Source organism: Engystomops pustulosus, chromosome 7 (assembly GCF_040894005.1).
Source record: "Engystomops pustulosus chromosome 7, aEngPut4.maternal, whole genome shotgun sequence".
In the NCBI taxonomy this organism is placed as follows: domain Eukaryota; kingdom Metazoa; phylum Chordata; class Amphibia; order Anura; family Leptodactylidae; genus Engystomops; species Engystomops pustulosus.
This window is the reverse complement of record NC_092417.1, coordinates 18976065-18992723: the sequence shown is the minus strand read 5'-3', so window position 1 is coordinate 18992723 and position 16659 is coordinate 18976065. Positions and strand designations below refer to the sequence as shown.

The following is a 16659-nucleotide window of genomic DNA, read 5'->3' as shown; positions in this document are numbered from 1 at the left end:
ATCTGTGTGTCGTCTGTATATGAATGGTATCAAAAGCCATGGAACTTAATTAGGTGCCCCAGGCCAGAGGTGTAGAGGGTGAAGAGCAGGGGTCCCCGGAACGAGCCCTGAGCGACATCAACAGAGAGGGGGCCAGGTGAAAAAGAGATGTGAAAGTGATAGACACTGAACATCTGGTTGGAAAGGTATAAGTAGATCCAGAAGAAGGCACGGTCAATGATACAAAGAGAAAAAAGCATCTGCATTAGAGATGAGCGAACATACTCGTCCGGGCTTGATGCTCGTTCGACCATTTGTGTACTCACAACTGCTAGTTGCTCGGACGAGTATTTCGTCAGATCGAGAAAATGGCATCTACCGCCGTTTTGATTTTTGGCGGCCAGAAACAGAGCCAATCACAAGCCAGGAGACTCTGCAGTACACCCAGCATCACATGGTACACTTACATGTCGAGAGCAGTGGTAGGCTGGCCTGATCAGGTGACCCTGGAATATACTATCCACTGCCCGCGGGGCTCGGATCATTCTCTGCCTGGATGCTGTTAGGGATAGAGCTGTTACTGGTCAGGAATAGCGTTAGGGTGTTCTATTAGATTAGTGTTAGGCAAAAGTGATTCTACAAAAACCCAACAGCCCTTGTTAGGGCTACAATAGGGTTATTTTATTTTATTTTTTTTATTTGCTTGTGGCTGGGCTTGCCTGCACTAGTAGTGCAGCTAGTACCATATTGTGACAAATTTGCAGGGAGACTTGCGAACGTTATTTTTGTCTCTTAGTGGCACACAGGCACACATTTCCATTTCAAAAAGTTAAGTGGGACAATTTATTAGCTATCAGTGGTGCAAATGCAATTTCATCTAGCCTTGTCTGTCTGCTACTGTTTAGCAAGGTAGTCTCCAGAAATCCCAATCCACATTCTCTCTGCCAGTGAAGCGTACGGCATGTCACGTGTGACGTAATCAAATACGGTATTTGTTCACATCAATACCGGGACATTTAAAAAAAATTGTCTGTTTTGGTTAGAAACTAGCCATAGTAATCATCTTCTGAGGTTGCTGTCTGATTTCTTCTGCACGTCTTTTTCTTATATAAATCCAAAAAAAGAACCAAACATAAAAAAAATTACCAAAAAAATTTACAATTTATATTTCTCTTTTGTCTAAAAAATAGACTTTTATTTGGAAAATATTGAACCCGAGGGCTAGGGGTATAGGACGAGAGCGTGAGCGTGGGCATCCAATTACTGCAGTGGTCCAAGGACGTGGTCCTTGGCGGGGTGAGATGCTACCTGCTGATGAGGGAGCAGGGGAACGCCGCAGAGCTACACTCCTTAGCTTCATGTCTCAACTTACTGGGACTCATGGAGGAGCACTTTTGAGGCCACAACATTGCGAACAGGTGATGTCTTGGATTGCGGACAATGCTTCAAGTCATTTGTCCACCAGTCAGTCTTCCACGTAGTCCACCCATGTTACCCAAGTGAGCACTCCTCCAGCTCCTCCACCTCAACCTCCTTCCCCCCAGTCTGCCCCCTCCCAGGAAAATTTGGAATTTGATTCGGCATAATCTGAAGAACTGTTTTCTGGACCCTTCCCACAGTCACAAACCACTTGTCCGGTTGCTGCTGAGCTCTTTCCCGATGCCCAGGTTTTCCAACGATCGCAGTCTGTGGATGATGATGATATTGTTGACATAGTGGAAGAAATGTATTAGACAGTGATGAAGTTGTTGTCAGGGCAGGAAGTCCGAGGGGGGAGCAGGCTGAAGGATCGGAGGATGATGAGGTGACAGACCCAAGCGGGGTTGATAGGCCGGGTAAAGACAGTGCTACTGAGACGGAGGTGAGTCCTATACCAGAACAGGTTGGAAGAGGCAGTGGTGGGGCCAGACGGAGTGGGAGGGCCAGAGCTGGTGCATCAGTGACAAATGTTTCCCGTAGTGAAGCTCCCGTGGCGAGGGCTAGATGTTCTCAAGTCTGGAGGTTCTTTACAGAAACAGCGGATGACTGACGGACTGCGGTGTGCAACCTGTGCCACACCAGCATTAGCAGGGGTTTCACCACTAGCTTAACCACCACCAGTATGCGCAGGCATATGAGTGCTAAATATCCCCCTCAATGGAACCAAGGCCGTTCGACTCTGGCCGGGCCCGCCACTGCTCCTTCCCCTGTTTCATTTGCTGCCTCTGCTACTCAGGTCCCTGCCCAGGACCCCGGCACAAACACCTCCTGCTCGAAAACCACACCTTCACCTTCACGATCCTCCACAGCGTCCACCAATGTCTCCATGCACAAAGTTCAGCTGCCTATACCCCAGACGCTGGAGTGCAAGAGGAAATACAGTTACACCCACCCACACGCCCAAGCCCTCAACGTCCACATCTCCAAACTACTGAGCCTAGAGATGCTACCCTATAAGCTGGTAGAGACCAAGGCCTTTCGCAACCTCATGGCGGCGGCCGCCCCTCGGTATTTGGTCCCCAGCCGCCACTACTTTTCCCGATGTGCCATCCCAGCCCTACACAAGCACATGTCAGACAACATCATACATGCCCTGACCAACGCCATTTCTGACAGGGTCCACCTAACCACGGACACGTGGATGAGTGCTGTCGTGCAGGGCCACTCCATATCGCTGACGGCACATTGGGTTAACTTGGTGGAGGGTGGGACCGATTCTGACCCTGGGGCCGCTCATATACTGCCGACGCTGAGGATTGCGGGGCCTACCTCAGTCACTGTCTCTCAGGCCTACTATGCCTCCTCCCTTCTGTGATAGAAGGTCTTCCTTTGAGAGGGATTTCTTCCAAAACCATTCAGCACTCCTAGCACTCTGTCTCAGATGTTTTGTGAGGTTGGTGTGCCAGGGTTGCCGGTTAGGTTGTCCAGATGTAGTGAGAGTGAGGGGCTAGATGTAGTGAGAATGAGGGGGCTACAGAGTCAAGGGCTGTAGAAACTGTGGTGTTGAAGAAGGTGGCAGCAGTTTCTGCCTCCGTGAATGTGGATATGGAAGAGAGAGGAAGGAGAGTCTTGTAGAAATGTTTGAGATTCCTATGTGGGTGTATTGACCTGTGGACTGAAGGAGAGGTTGAAACCAGAGTGGTAGGGAAAGTGAGCAAGTTGTGGTCGTATAGCAGGATAGTAGAATTATTGGATAGGATTGGATAGGTAACAGAGGCAAGAGAAGATCGGGTCAAGTGTGTGGCCCTCTTTGTGAATAGCGGTAGAGGAGCACTGTGAGAAACAGAATGAGGTGGAAAGCGAGAGGAATTTAGGGGTAACAGAATGAGCTATCCCACTCTGATGATATATGGGCCGCAAGCAACAAACTATGGGTTGGCAGTTTGCATCCCATGAATGAATCGTAGGTATTCTCATGGGGTAATTACAGAACAAGTGTAACTGGAGTATGTCCTAATGTTTGTTTTTTCTAAAAAAAATTATATTCGTCTCATCGCAAATTCATCCTATGCTTCTTCTATTTATTTACACTGTTACCTAAAATTGAAATATTTCTTAAATCCAATTTACAATGTTAAATTATAAAATAAATAATCCAAGAATAATCTATAATCACAAAGGTCCCAAAACCCATTTGAGAAATCAATTTTTTGTTTAAAAATTTGACACAGGGGATCAGTAATGAGCGAGGTAAAACATACAAAAAGCTCTTTGTATCTATTGTATCTTTTTAACTAGAAATTAAGATGCCTCCCTTCCATAGATCCTGCTCGGCACTCATCATCCAGCTTACGTGTAAGATTTTATTTAACATTTATGGTGATAATCTTATTTTTTTTCTTCTCTGAATGCTCAGAATTTTATAAAAAAGATGAAAACGAAACCTGACACTAAAAACCTCAGGCTCTCCAAATGTTATGGTTTGAGTGGGTAGACAGAGGGAGGGGGCTTTCTTCTGGATTTATTCCCTCTAACAACCCCAACCACATTATAGTTTGCGTCCTGATTACATGTCCGGTCACTTTTTGTGTCCCTACTGCAATGTAAACCCTGTATGGAAGACATTTCAATTCTATATTGTTTTAATGAAAATATTTTTAAAATTCTGTAGCAAAGATTCTTAACATCTCTGCACATCGTTCTTTTCTTCACATGTTTCATACAACGATACAGCTCTACATCCATGTACATAGCCCTGCACAATATTCCAATTTCTCACATGCACTAGATTGTAATTGTATTCACACCCCTTGAACTTTTCCTCTTACTTTGATAAACATTACGGGAACAAATTTAAATTTAATTAGATAGAAATTTTATGTTAATGACCAACACAAAGTATTATATATTTGTGAATAAAAAATAAAAAAATTTAATGGTACTAAAATAATCCCTCAGAAATGTAATTTTAGTTGTGCTACAACTTTTATCTGGTACCTAGAGCCAATGCACAGTAAAGCAAATAGAAGGCAGCAAGCGCTAACAAACAGTATTAAAGCTATCATTTAAAATAATGAAAATAATACATAAAAATAAAATAACAAATGAAAACAGTAAATTCATAAAATATGAATTTATCATATTTATGCCCAGATTTATCAAAAGTAGTGTAATATGTATTAAGTGCAGTTTGCCTCACAAATGTGAAGGGTGCGGCATATTATTGTAGTGCGTCAGATTATTGTAAACTACATAATTTATGTTAGATTATGTTTAATCAAGTTTATACAGACAGTCCCCGGGTTACGTACAATTTCTTTAGGTTTGTTCTTAAGTTGAATCTGTAAGTCGGAACTGTATAGTTTATAATTGTAACCCAAGTAGAAATTTTTTTGGTCTTTGTGATAATTGGATTTAAAAATGTTGGGTTGTCGTCAGAACCAGGATTAACAATAAAGCTTAATTGTAGACGCCTGTGATAACTGTTATAGCTGATTATTTTAGCCTAGGACTAAAGTACAGTAAATTACCAAAGGTTCATTTGGCACTAGGGGTCGTCTGTAAGTCGGATGTTCTTAAGTAGGGGACCACCTGTATTAGGTTCACCATATCTTGTTCCACTGGTTCTCAGAATAAATCCTTAACTGGTGTTTGTAAAGCCACCAGATAAAATGATGGATTGTGGGAAAAAGGTGCAAAAGGTATTATTCAAATTAGTGATGTATCCATGCTCGACTCTGCTTGTAGCTGCCATATGAGTGTGAATTGTACCTTATCCTGAAATGTATTCATCTCTGGGACGATTTACTTAGATTGGCATCTTCCTGACATTAACAGCATCTTCCTGACCAAAATGCTTGCAAAGTATAATGCTGCGGACAAACTTGTTCACCTCAAGTATTATATGTCTTGGTAGGCCACTGCCCGTAACTCTAACATAATGTTCTATTTAAATAATTGTAATGGACAGTGAGTCTAAAAATGATTTCCAAAATTTTAATAGGATTTTATGTCACATCGTTAAGTTCTACTTGCCTCCAAATGATCTCAATGAGGCTTATTTACATACCCGGTACTGTTGCGATCCAGTGGCGCGTTCTCTGGCGAGGATTCGGGTCTTCCGGCGATTGACTAAGGTCGTGCGCCCTATGTTTTCCAGGTGTCGCTGCTGCGCAGAGGTCTGCCGAGGTCCGCCGGAGTTCATTAGTCTATCCATGGTGCATGTAAGTTCGTGTCAAGCGACACTTTTTAAAAAAAATTTCCGTCGCATGCAACCCATTTACGTCCTCCATTTCCGTTGCATGCAACCCGACACCATTGCGACACAATCCGATCATGTGCCCCAAAAACCCGGGCCAAGCTGTAAAATTCGGGAAACCCAACTAAAATGCGCAATTCGGACCCTTAGTAAATTACCCCCAATATTTTTTTTTTAAATATCCATTTTCCAAACTGGAGCTTTCTCCAATTAAAAATAAAGTAGCATTTTTCCATTATCTAACCGAATTAAAATATCCATACTTTCCAAGCCAACCTGACAGAGGTCCGCTAGAGTTCACCTTCTTCCCGGTACATTTAAGTGCATGGCTTGCGTCACAAATTTAAATGTTAAATCCTGCGCTTAGTCCGTATCTGTTGGATCGTCCGACGGCCCGCCCCGCAATTTCTGTTGCATGAAAACCGGTGGCGATGCGCCAAAATCTGAAATAATTGGGAGCCATGAGGTCGTGGAGAAAAACCCAAGCCCAAATAACAGATCGGGTTGATAATCCATTACTATTTAACATGAAAGATTTAAAAATTGTTATTTATATTTTTGTTTCCGCAGTGGAGATTGTTTTATAACTGGGACTGTGTTAATGGATTCCCCTTCTCCATTTTTATTTACTTTTTTAGAGTTACCAGCAGTCCCCGGGCTACGTAAAAGATCGGTTCTTTAGGTTTTGTACTTAAGTTGAATTTGTATGTTAGCAGGAACATGTATATTTTGTAATTGTATACCAATGAAAAACGCCCTATAGTTGCAAAGTAACAATCCCTATAAGACACTAATTCTACAAACCACAGTATATAGGATCACAACAGATCACACTAGAATACATATTCATAAAAATTCACAAATCTTTATTAATAAATATCATGGCAATCAATATACAATAAAAACACACATCTAAAAGCCTCAAGAACAAACATGTGGTGGTGGCCATTCCCTTCAAGTATAAATGAACACAATGTAAATACAGCAAAAATCCATATACATCAAGTAATAAAAAAAGGGGGGATATGAGGAAGCAACGGCGAAACATACATCAGGGTGCTGTGGTAAAATGATCTGTATTACATTATGTCATTTACATTGTGATCCTGTTTACTTGATGGGCCAGGCCACCACCACATGTTTGTTTGTTCTTGTGGCTTTTAGATGTGTGCTTTTATTGTGTATTGATTGCCGTTATACTTATCAATAAAGATTTGTGAATTTGTATGCATTTATTCTGAAAACCAATTGGTTTTATATAATCGTAGCTACAGACAAAATTCTTTGTCTGAAATAGGAACAAGGATTATCAATAATACCTCATTACAGACAACTTACAGCAGATTACTGCAATCTTAGAGTAAAGTAAAGCCAAAAGTCCAAAGAGCAAAAAAGTCAAAAGACCTAAGGTCACAGTTGACAGAGAGGTCCGCCTGTTGGCAGAGTGTCCTTAAATAGAAGACTGCCTGTACTGTACTGTATTTTATTTGTAACTTCCGCAATATATCCAGAGACATAACTTTTGCTCGAGAAAACCAATGGCTCTGAAAAATCTTCTAATTTAGTTGCTATTAAAGTTTCTGTATCTAAGAAACTGCCTCTGTTTTCTCCTTGTTTATTGTCTGTATATAAATAGTCTTTTTTTTTTACCTCTCGCGATGCCTGTTTCTCTTCCAGAAATGTACTTTTACCTTTCCATAATATTTGCTTCTATTTTTTAAAATATGTTAAAATTCAATTCCTTATCCAGGTAGAGAAACTCAGGAGTTGAGGATTGTGTCTGAACCCAGTCCAGTAACGTGTGTGTGTACATCAGCATGTGCCGCTTCCTCGTGCTCAACAATGAGTTGCAATCATTTATTCGAGCATTCCGTAAGGATAGCATTCCACTGTGATAAAAATTCTGATGTGTAAATTATGGACGGGAGGGGGCGTGGCCAGCCATGGAAGAGTGAGGTCGCACTGAACCTGAGCTCTGCTGTGTATCCCTCTCCATCGACAGCCATCAGGCACACGGGCATGGGGAAACCCACCAGAAAAGGGCTACCAAAGACCCCCCAAAAGATCTCTACGACCAAAAAAGGAATTGGCCATTTTTTTACATCCACTCCGGAGAACATGGACCTTATGCCGCCGACCACGAGGAGCCAAGATGGCCGCCACCGCTCGCCCTGCTCCCCATCGCAGCCAGGCGCGGCAACAGCACCGCAGCTCGCAGCCTCCGATCCCGCTCGGATGACTGCTGCTTACACAGCTCCGCATTCCTCAAACGGCTCTGCGCCTCTACTACGCGTTGTTCCGCCGGAACCCGCGGCCATCGCCGAGGAAACCAAAACGGCGTGCGCCGAGTCCACAGGCCTGCAACAAGTCGCAGCCGTCCAACAGGCCGTCACATACCCGCCGCCGGCGCGATCAGTGCCGCAGAAGCAGCCCCTCATTGGCTTGATTCCAGAGGCTGAACAGACCATTAACCCGCCAGGAGCCGCCTCCCATCGGGAGGAGAACGGCGAAGACCTACAGGGAGGAGAAATGGCGCTGGACCAGGGAACATCACACAATGGAGGCCTGCTTGATCTTCCCGTGGAAACCCAGCACAAGACCGGGACAGGAGTCCCAGAGCCCTCGAGCCCCTGCAGTGCAGAACTAGGCCGGAGGCCTACGTGTGAGTACGGGGCTGGAGTCCCCTTAACCTCCCCCCTGCAAACCACACCACAGCTTGGGTTAGGGACCATTCCTGCTCACACAAGGCCCGGAACTAGCCCACAACCAGGAACTCTCACTCCTCCTATGGCCATAGTGCAGGATTCCATATCCACACAACTTTCCCTCACTGAAGAGAGAATGCTCACCTTGTCAGACCTCCACACCTTATTCGCCTCCCTGCCTACTAAGGCTGACATGTCTAACTTCGCAGCGCAGATAACTGCCGACTGCAAGCAAGAATTCGCCAAACTGCATTCTGAAATCTCTACGCTCTCCAGCAGAATTGATGTTCTAGATCAGGCAAAAACCTCCACGGAGGCATCTATTGAGACCCTACAAGACACAGTTCAGCGACAACAGGCCCAGCTTTTCGCCATACAGCAACATATAGACGATATTGAAAACAGAAGCAGGCGCAATAACCTGCGCATTAAAGGCCTTCCAGAGAGTGTTTCACAGGCTAAACTGCTCTCGACAATAACCAATATATTCAATGGCATTCTAGGACGACCACCTGACACATATATTGAAATTGACAGAGCAAACCGCGCTCTGAGACCCCCTGATCCGAATTCTCAAACAGCTAGAGACGTCATTTGCCGGATACACTTTTACGCACTGAAGGAGCAACTTCTATTTAAAATCCGCTCTCAAAAACAGATAACATACCAGGGTACTGTCATTAAAATCCTACCGAACTTGTCCCGCTATACATTGGCTCAACGGGCTGCCCTTCGACCCCTGCTTGATCTGTTACGTGAACGTGACATACCCTATAGGTGGGGTTTTCCCTTTGCTCTGCATGTCCGCCAAGGCGGCAAAGAAACCTCTCTTCGCTCAACTGACGACCTGCCTTCCTTCTTACGCGACCTGAACTTACCTACAATTCACCTAACCACTTGGCCCTCCTTCTCCATACAACCAAAAGGAGGCATCAATCCACTCTCCGCCAACCTAACACCATTAGGCCTCCCGAAGAGAAGCCCCAGGAAGCGGCCTCATCGCACCAATGGCCAGGACTCCGCACCCCCACGCTGATGTCTAGACCTGACTCACCAAAATATTGGTTCATGGACTCTATCTGATGTTACCACAACTTAATTGCCTTCTCCTCTCAGGAATCTATGCCCTCTTATCTGTAATGTATAATGTTTTGCCCACTATACTTAGCATCCATACGTTCTGCCTGATGGCCCATAATCTTGCCAATTCACCATAGGGGGACCACCTGTGGCTCACCCGGCTAGAATATCTCACCCCAATAGTTGGAGGACATCGGTCGACACTGGTTGTCAGTCCGGCACCCTCTATACCACTGGTTATTAGTTACTGCTGCGGCTCCTTCGCTTCTCTTTGTAGGTGCTGCTTCTGTATTGTTTTCATCCCCTCTCTTTCCGCTACTTATTACCCTCCCCTCTCCCCACATCAACCCAACCCCACTCCCTTTCCAAAACCCTCCCTAAGCATCATTTTGGTTTCCACTGCTAACTCCTTTCTCCCTTAGTACCTAGAGACACGGAAATTCAATAAAGTGATCACTCACCCTGATGATGGCTGAACTCAAGATTGCCTCCTTCAACGCCCAGGGACTCAACTCTCCCTCTAAGAGAGCCCAGGTACTGCACCACTTCCACAGAGACAAAGTACAAATTTTATGCCTGCAAGAGACACATTTTAAGGAGGGTCATACCCCCTTGATGAAACATAAACACTATACCTCCTGGCACTTTGCTAATAATCCCCAGTCACGCTCCTGTGGAGTAGCCATAGCCATACATAAATCTCTACCCCATACAATAATCGATTGCACAGTAGACCCCAACGCCAGATATCTTCTACTCACTATTGACATTAGTGGCCACATCTTCACCATTCTTAATGCCTATGTGCCCAACCAGGGCCAAGTGACCTACTTACTTAACCTGCTCGACGAGGTACTTCCATTGATAAGAGGCTCTGCTATACTATGTGGTGACCTAAATTTAACTCTGGATCCTACCCTTGACAACTCGTCGGGTAAATCTAGCATCGCTTACTCAGCTTTGAAAAAAGTAAAACGAGCCCTCAGACAATTACAATTATGTGATATCTGGAGGATACAGCATCCCTCGGACAGGGATTACAGCTTCTACTCAGCTCCACATGGTGTTTATAGCAGACTGGATCACATTCTGACCCAACACAACACTCTCCCCTGGGTGGTATCCACCTGACCATGCCCCAGTTTACGCCTCTCTCAGACTGCCCTTCCTGACCAAACGTGAATGGTCATGGAGACTAAACGAGTCACTCCTGCTAGACCCCCTTTGCTCAGATGAAGTATCACAAACAATCACTAACTACACTCAAGAGAGAGAACAAGACACGACCCCCTTTCTGACCAAATGGGACACCCTTAAATGGTTGCTTAGGGGCATATTTGTTAGACATGGGACACGCCTGAAAAAGGAAAAGGCTCACAAACTGCATTTAGCCCTACAAAAAGTTTCCTCTCTTGAAACACAGCGCAAACGCGCCTTAGCGACCCCTACACTACGTGAATTACAAGCGGCCAGACTAGAAGTTAGACACCTGCTTGACCAGGCACACGGGGGAATGCTGCAAATATGTCACAGTAAATTTTATGAGTACGGCAACAAATGTGGACAAATGTTAGCGAGAGCCTTGAAGAGGCGCGCGGCCCAATCCTTTATTTCAAGTATCAAGTCTGCACCGAACAAGATAGCACACTCCACCCCAGACATCTGTGAGGCTTTCCACTCCTTCTATACAGACTTATATAATCTCCCAATCACCCCCCCTCCCGCAGGAGAGCCGAACATATCTCCCCCCTCTCCATTCACCCTCCCCTCAGCTGAAATCATTTCTGCTTTGGAAGAACCATTCTCACAAGCAGAATTAGAAGCGGTTGTCAAAAGCCTCCCTGGTGGTAAAAGCCCCGGCCCTGACGGCTACACAGGGAAATTTTATAAACACTTCATGTCCACACTGAGCCCTATTTTACTGAAAGCATTCAACACGGTTTCTCCGGACTCCCCCTTCCCCCCCCAGGCGACTTCTGCACACGTCGTGGTCATTCCCAAACCAGGCAAAGACCCCCAATCCTGCGGTAGCTATAGACCGATATCACTCCTTAATATCGATCTTAAGATTTATGCCAAACTTATAGCCAACCGGTTAAACCCCCTTTTGCCAGATCTTATTCATAAAGATCAAGTAGGGTTCGTCCCTAGCCGGGAAGCTCGAGACAACACCATAAAAACCCTCGACATCATGAAATACGCCCAGTCCCATAAAATCCCCATGATGATACTATCCCTGGACGCCGAAAAGGCCTTTGATAGAATTGCATGGTCCTCACTAAGAGAAACCCTACATAGCATAGGAATAGGCCCCGCCTTCACTGCCAAAATATTATCACTTTACAACAACCCATCAGCTAGATTGAAAATCAATGGAACCCTATCTGCCCCCTTCTCCATCAACAATGGAACCCGTCAAGGTTGTCCGCTCTCCCCGCTCCTATACGTTCTAGTGATGGAACACCTATTAGGAGCCATACGCAACAACCCTAACATCCCGGGTATTTCTATTGCCGGGGTCGAACATAAGTGTTCAGCTTTCGCAGACGACCTCCTGGTCTATATCACCAATCCTGCCTAGTCCCTACCAGCCCTGATGTCCACCTTATCAGCATTCGGGAAGTGGTCCAACTTTAAAGTAAATATGACAAAATCAGAAGCCCTAAACATATCTCTCGCCCCCTCTGAAGTAGAAACCCTCAAGACAACCCTTCCTTTTACTTGGCCTCCGGGAGGCATTACCTATCTGGGTGTTAAGATCTCTAGTGATCTATCCAAACTGTTTAATAACAATTTCTCCTCCTTACTGGCCAACTTCATTTCTGACCTAGATACATGGCGGAAAAAAGATTTCTCTTGGTTTGGCAGGTTAAATATCCTGAAAATGACCCTCCTGCCTCGACTACTTTACCTCCTACAAACCATCCCCATCACCATCCCTACCTCCTTTTGGGATAGAACCAGAAAGTGCTTCTCTAAGTTTGTTTGGTCCACGGGTAGTCCCAGAGTGAAGAGAGACATACTGATTCTACCAAAAGACAGAGGAGGCGTAGGTCTACCGGACTGTCGCCTCTACTACTTGGCGGCAGCACACGCTAGAGTGCTTGACCTCTTTCATCATAAACGCTCCAAAACATGGGTCGCACTGGCGCAAGGTATATGTCCCAGAGAACTTTCCACCCTCCCCTGGACGTGGTCCCCTACCGCTAGAGATCCCACCCCTCTCTCATTCTCCACAGAACACACACTGCGGATCCTGAAAGGCTTAAACCCCCGTCACTCCCTAGTGGACAAACAAGGACCTCTCACACCTATCATGGACAACCCCCTATTCCGACCTGGCCTCCAAAAAAGCGAATTCCTATCGGGCACACAGCATAAACCTCTTCGATTTACACACGTCCTAGCAGGAACCACCCTACAGCCGCTCTCAGTACTATTATCAGACACCACACCGACAGCCGCTCACCAATTCCAATATACCCAACTCCAACACTTTCATGCCTCCATTAAATCTCACTACCAACTCTCACGCACTCTGACACATTTCGAACAATTATGCTTGGCACGCACTCACACGCCCCATGCATTATCAGAGATGTACAAACTGCTAATTTCTACCAACCGTACGCCCACTCCGTCTTTTTGCAAAGCCTGGGAAACTGAATTGGGGAAGACATTTTCAGAAGGACAATGGTCACAGTGTTTCTCTTTGGCTCAGAAGGCAGTCATAGCCTCTAAACACCAAGAAACTAGTTATAAAATTCTGACGAGATGGTACAGAGTACCATCGCTACTACACAAAATGTACCCAAATGTCCCAGACACCTGCTGGCGTTGTGGATCGATGGGAGGTACAATGTCCCACATCTGGTGGCGGTGCCCTCGCCTACAAAGCTTTTGGCCCAAGGTACTTCAGGTCATTGAGGAAGTCACAGGCCTTAATATACCCAACACCCCTGAAGCAGTGTTACTATTCATGTTTGACATTCCCGTTTCAACATACAAGAAATCGTTGGCAAAACACCTCTTGCAGGCAGCCAAGACAATCATCCCACGGAAGTGGAAGTCTGACTCCCCTCCCACACTGAGTGAATGGTTCGGGGAAGTAGCTCTAACGCACAGAATGGAAGAACTCATCGCTCAGTCCCCAAAGGACCGTATGCGATTTTCTAAGACGTGGTTTCATTGGCAGCAGTTCTTGAGCTCCCAATCCTATCGCGTATTACAAGACTAAGGTTTCTGTGGAGGTGGTGCAACTTGGGAAAAAATACAACCCCATGCCCTCATCAGCGACACCACTACATGCCCCTCTCCCCCCCTCCCCCCATCCTCTCCTAACCCCCACTTACCTAATCTTTCATCCCCCCCCTCCATCTCCTATCTTCTCAAGCTATATATGTTATGTGTATTGGCAACTAGGTTTGCCTTAGCTTCACCACAATGTATAACCTTTTAAGACAAAGACAATACTATAGTGAAGATCAGTTCTTATTGTTCGTTCTTGTTATAAATGTTTCCTCTTTGTATCTTTAACTGGAATGTTGACTTGTTAACTATGCATGCCCTAAAGGCATATAATGCATAAATTCATATTATTCTGTATGTTTCTCAACTTAAACCAATAAAGCCTTGAATGATAAAAAAAAAAATTATGGACGGGAACTTCTTGGAACCCCGATTCTATCGATGCATGATTTTAGTGTTAAAAAAAATCGAACCAAATTGTTTCACGAGTAAATCTTACAATTGATTAATGCAAATTCTTAAATTCATAATCCATTCTTCTTCCAAACTTTCTTCAATCTTGGTGGTGTACAATCTCTCATATCGGCCAGATATGTAGCAGCACAAGAAGGGTTTTCCTCTTCGTTGGACTAATATGTGGGCTACCAGCTTCTGGTGTGCACAACAGCAATTTTATAATACACACAAACAACTTGGGAGAGTGAACTCAACTGAACAACGCCAACCCATTCAACGAAGCTTCCAACGCACGGAATGACCTGAGCCTCACGTATGTATGACATATTCACCAAAGGAGGAAAGCCAGTTACAGGCAAGCTTCGTTAAAATAAAACTTGTTATTGTTTTTTAATTATGATTAAAATCCATAGTAATAAGTGCAGCAAAAGAGGAACAGATAAGCAGGTGAAGCCTTCACATTTTTTCGGCTTAGCGTCCAGTGTTAGAAGCCTGACTTAAAACCAGCCCTTATTAGAAGCTTGATACTTTCCGAGCCAACCTAAAAGAGGTCCGGGTGGCTAAAACAGAGATTCTCTGAATACCATTACTAAATATACTCAAAAGTATATACACATAGATAGCAGTATTTCATAATTATTTATTAAAAGTAACAAGCACAAAGAATAACAGAATACACTTCATTTTTTGCTATCTTCTTGGGAAACCTCACAACTTAATTCAAGGGCACAACACATATAAAATATTGTTTACATACATACAAAAACAAATACCGAAATGAAAGTGAGGTAAAGGGCTTTACTCACAAAGGCTTTAGAAAGTACATCGGAGAGATCAGAGAGAAAATGTGAACTGCACATTAGGTGCCAGAAAGGTTCATTTCTATTGTAGCCTCCTTTTGGTAGTTTTAGGGGCAGATGGGAAAAGTAGTCAAGAGGACAGCAAAGAAAAAAGTGTGGATAGGATGGAAGAACAGTTACAGAAGCCACCTAACAATGTTTATAAGATCACAGAGAGTAAAAGGCTTCACCTTATTAGGGTAATAGTCTCCAAGTCCCCTTGAGTATTCCAGAAGGTCCATAGACATTAGGGTTTTCTATCAAGTCTTCAACAATTTGGTTTCTTTTCTCGAATATCTATAATTTTGAACATTACATGACCAGTTTCTAAAATGTTGACTATTTTGTTATTTTTGTATAACAGAACATCATAGAAAGTTATGGAATATCTAAACCAGACCACTCCTCGTAGGTTTATCTTACTTGGGTTCTCCAATGTCCTTCACCTTCAAGTCATCATCTTCATCACATTTTTGACAATGTATTTAATGACAATATCAGGGAACCTTCTTCTGATCATCATTGTGAGGATCAATCCAAGACTTCACAGCCCAATGTATTTCTTTTTGACCAGCCTATCGCTTACAGATATCATTTTCTCCTCCTCCATTGACCCTGTGATCCTAATGAACATCTTCAGTAAAGATAGAAGTATTTCTTCACTTGGATGTGCAGTACAGATGTATATCTCCTTAGCTATGGGGGTTACAGAGTGTGTATTACTTGCCTTCATGGCCTATGATAGATATGCTGCTATTTGTAGACCTCTCCATTATAACACCATAATGAGTAAGGCATTGTGCATCTACTTAGTTGCAGGGACATGGACGGTTGGCTTCGTTAACTCTTTTGTGCAGGTCTTCCTTGCCTTCCAACTCCAATTCTGCAACTGTCCAAACGTCAACCACTACTTTTGTGAGGTACCTGCATTTATACGGATGGCTTGTAGAGATACTTTTGTCATTGAATTATCTATATACATCACAGGAGGGATTTTTGCTGTAAGTTCCTTCTGCTTGATTCTGATTTCATATGTCCATATTATCTCCAACATCCTAAAGATTATTTCATCAGAAGGAAGACAGAAATCCTTCTCCACATGTGTCTCCCACCTCACCGCAGTCATCCTCTACTATGGGACTATTATGTTTATGTATCTACGACCACAATCAAAGAAATATAGTCATCGTTCTAGTAAATCAGACAACATAGTGCCAATTTTTTATGCCACAGTGACCCCGATGTTGAACCCTTTTATATACAGTATCAGGAACAAGGATGTGAAAAATACTTTCATCAATCAATTCAAGAGGAAGCAATTTCATTAAATAGTAAAACTTTTCTTGGGTCTATGGCATCCACCGTTTTAACTATATTCAGCTTCAGTTGTGATGAGCGGACCTTGACTCACAATTTTAAGGTCAATACTGAACATTGTGGATTTTGATCCCTGAATGGGACTTTCAAAGGTTAACACTCGGGTCCATGCCAGCACTGTTCGACTTTAGTTCCCAAGCCTGAACCTTGGTCTTGTGGCTGTTTGTGTGTGATTCCTGGGTGACAATTTCATACTACTGCAGCAAAACCTATCGGCAATGATTTTTTGGTCTTTGGTCTTTTACTGAGTTGTTTCCCCTGGTGCATTATTGCAATCTGTCAGTATCAAATTGTGCAT

General features: G+C 44.0%; 1 protein-coding gene across 1 annotated transcript; it reads left to right on the top strand.

Annotated features, from left to right (window-relative positions):
* The first annotated feature begins 15364 nt into the window (after positions 1–15364).
* LOC140070043 (olfactory receptor 5G26-like) lies at positions 15365–16312 on the top strand. Its single transcript, XM_072116372.1, has one exon. The coding sequence runs from the start codon at positions 15365–15367 to the stop codon at positions 16310–16312; it is 948 nt and encodes a 315-aa protein (XP_071972473.1).
* The last annotated feature ends 347 nt before the right edge of the window (positions 16313–16659 follow it).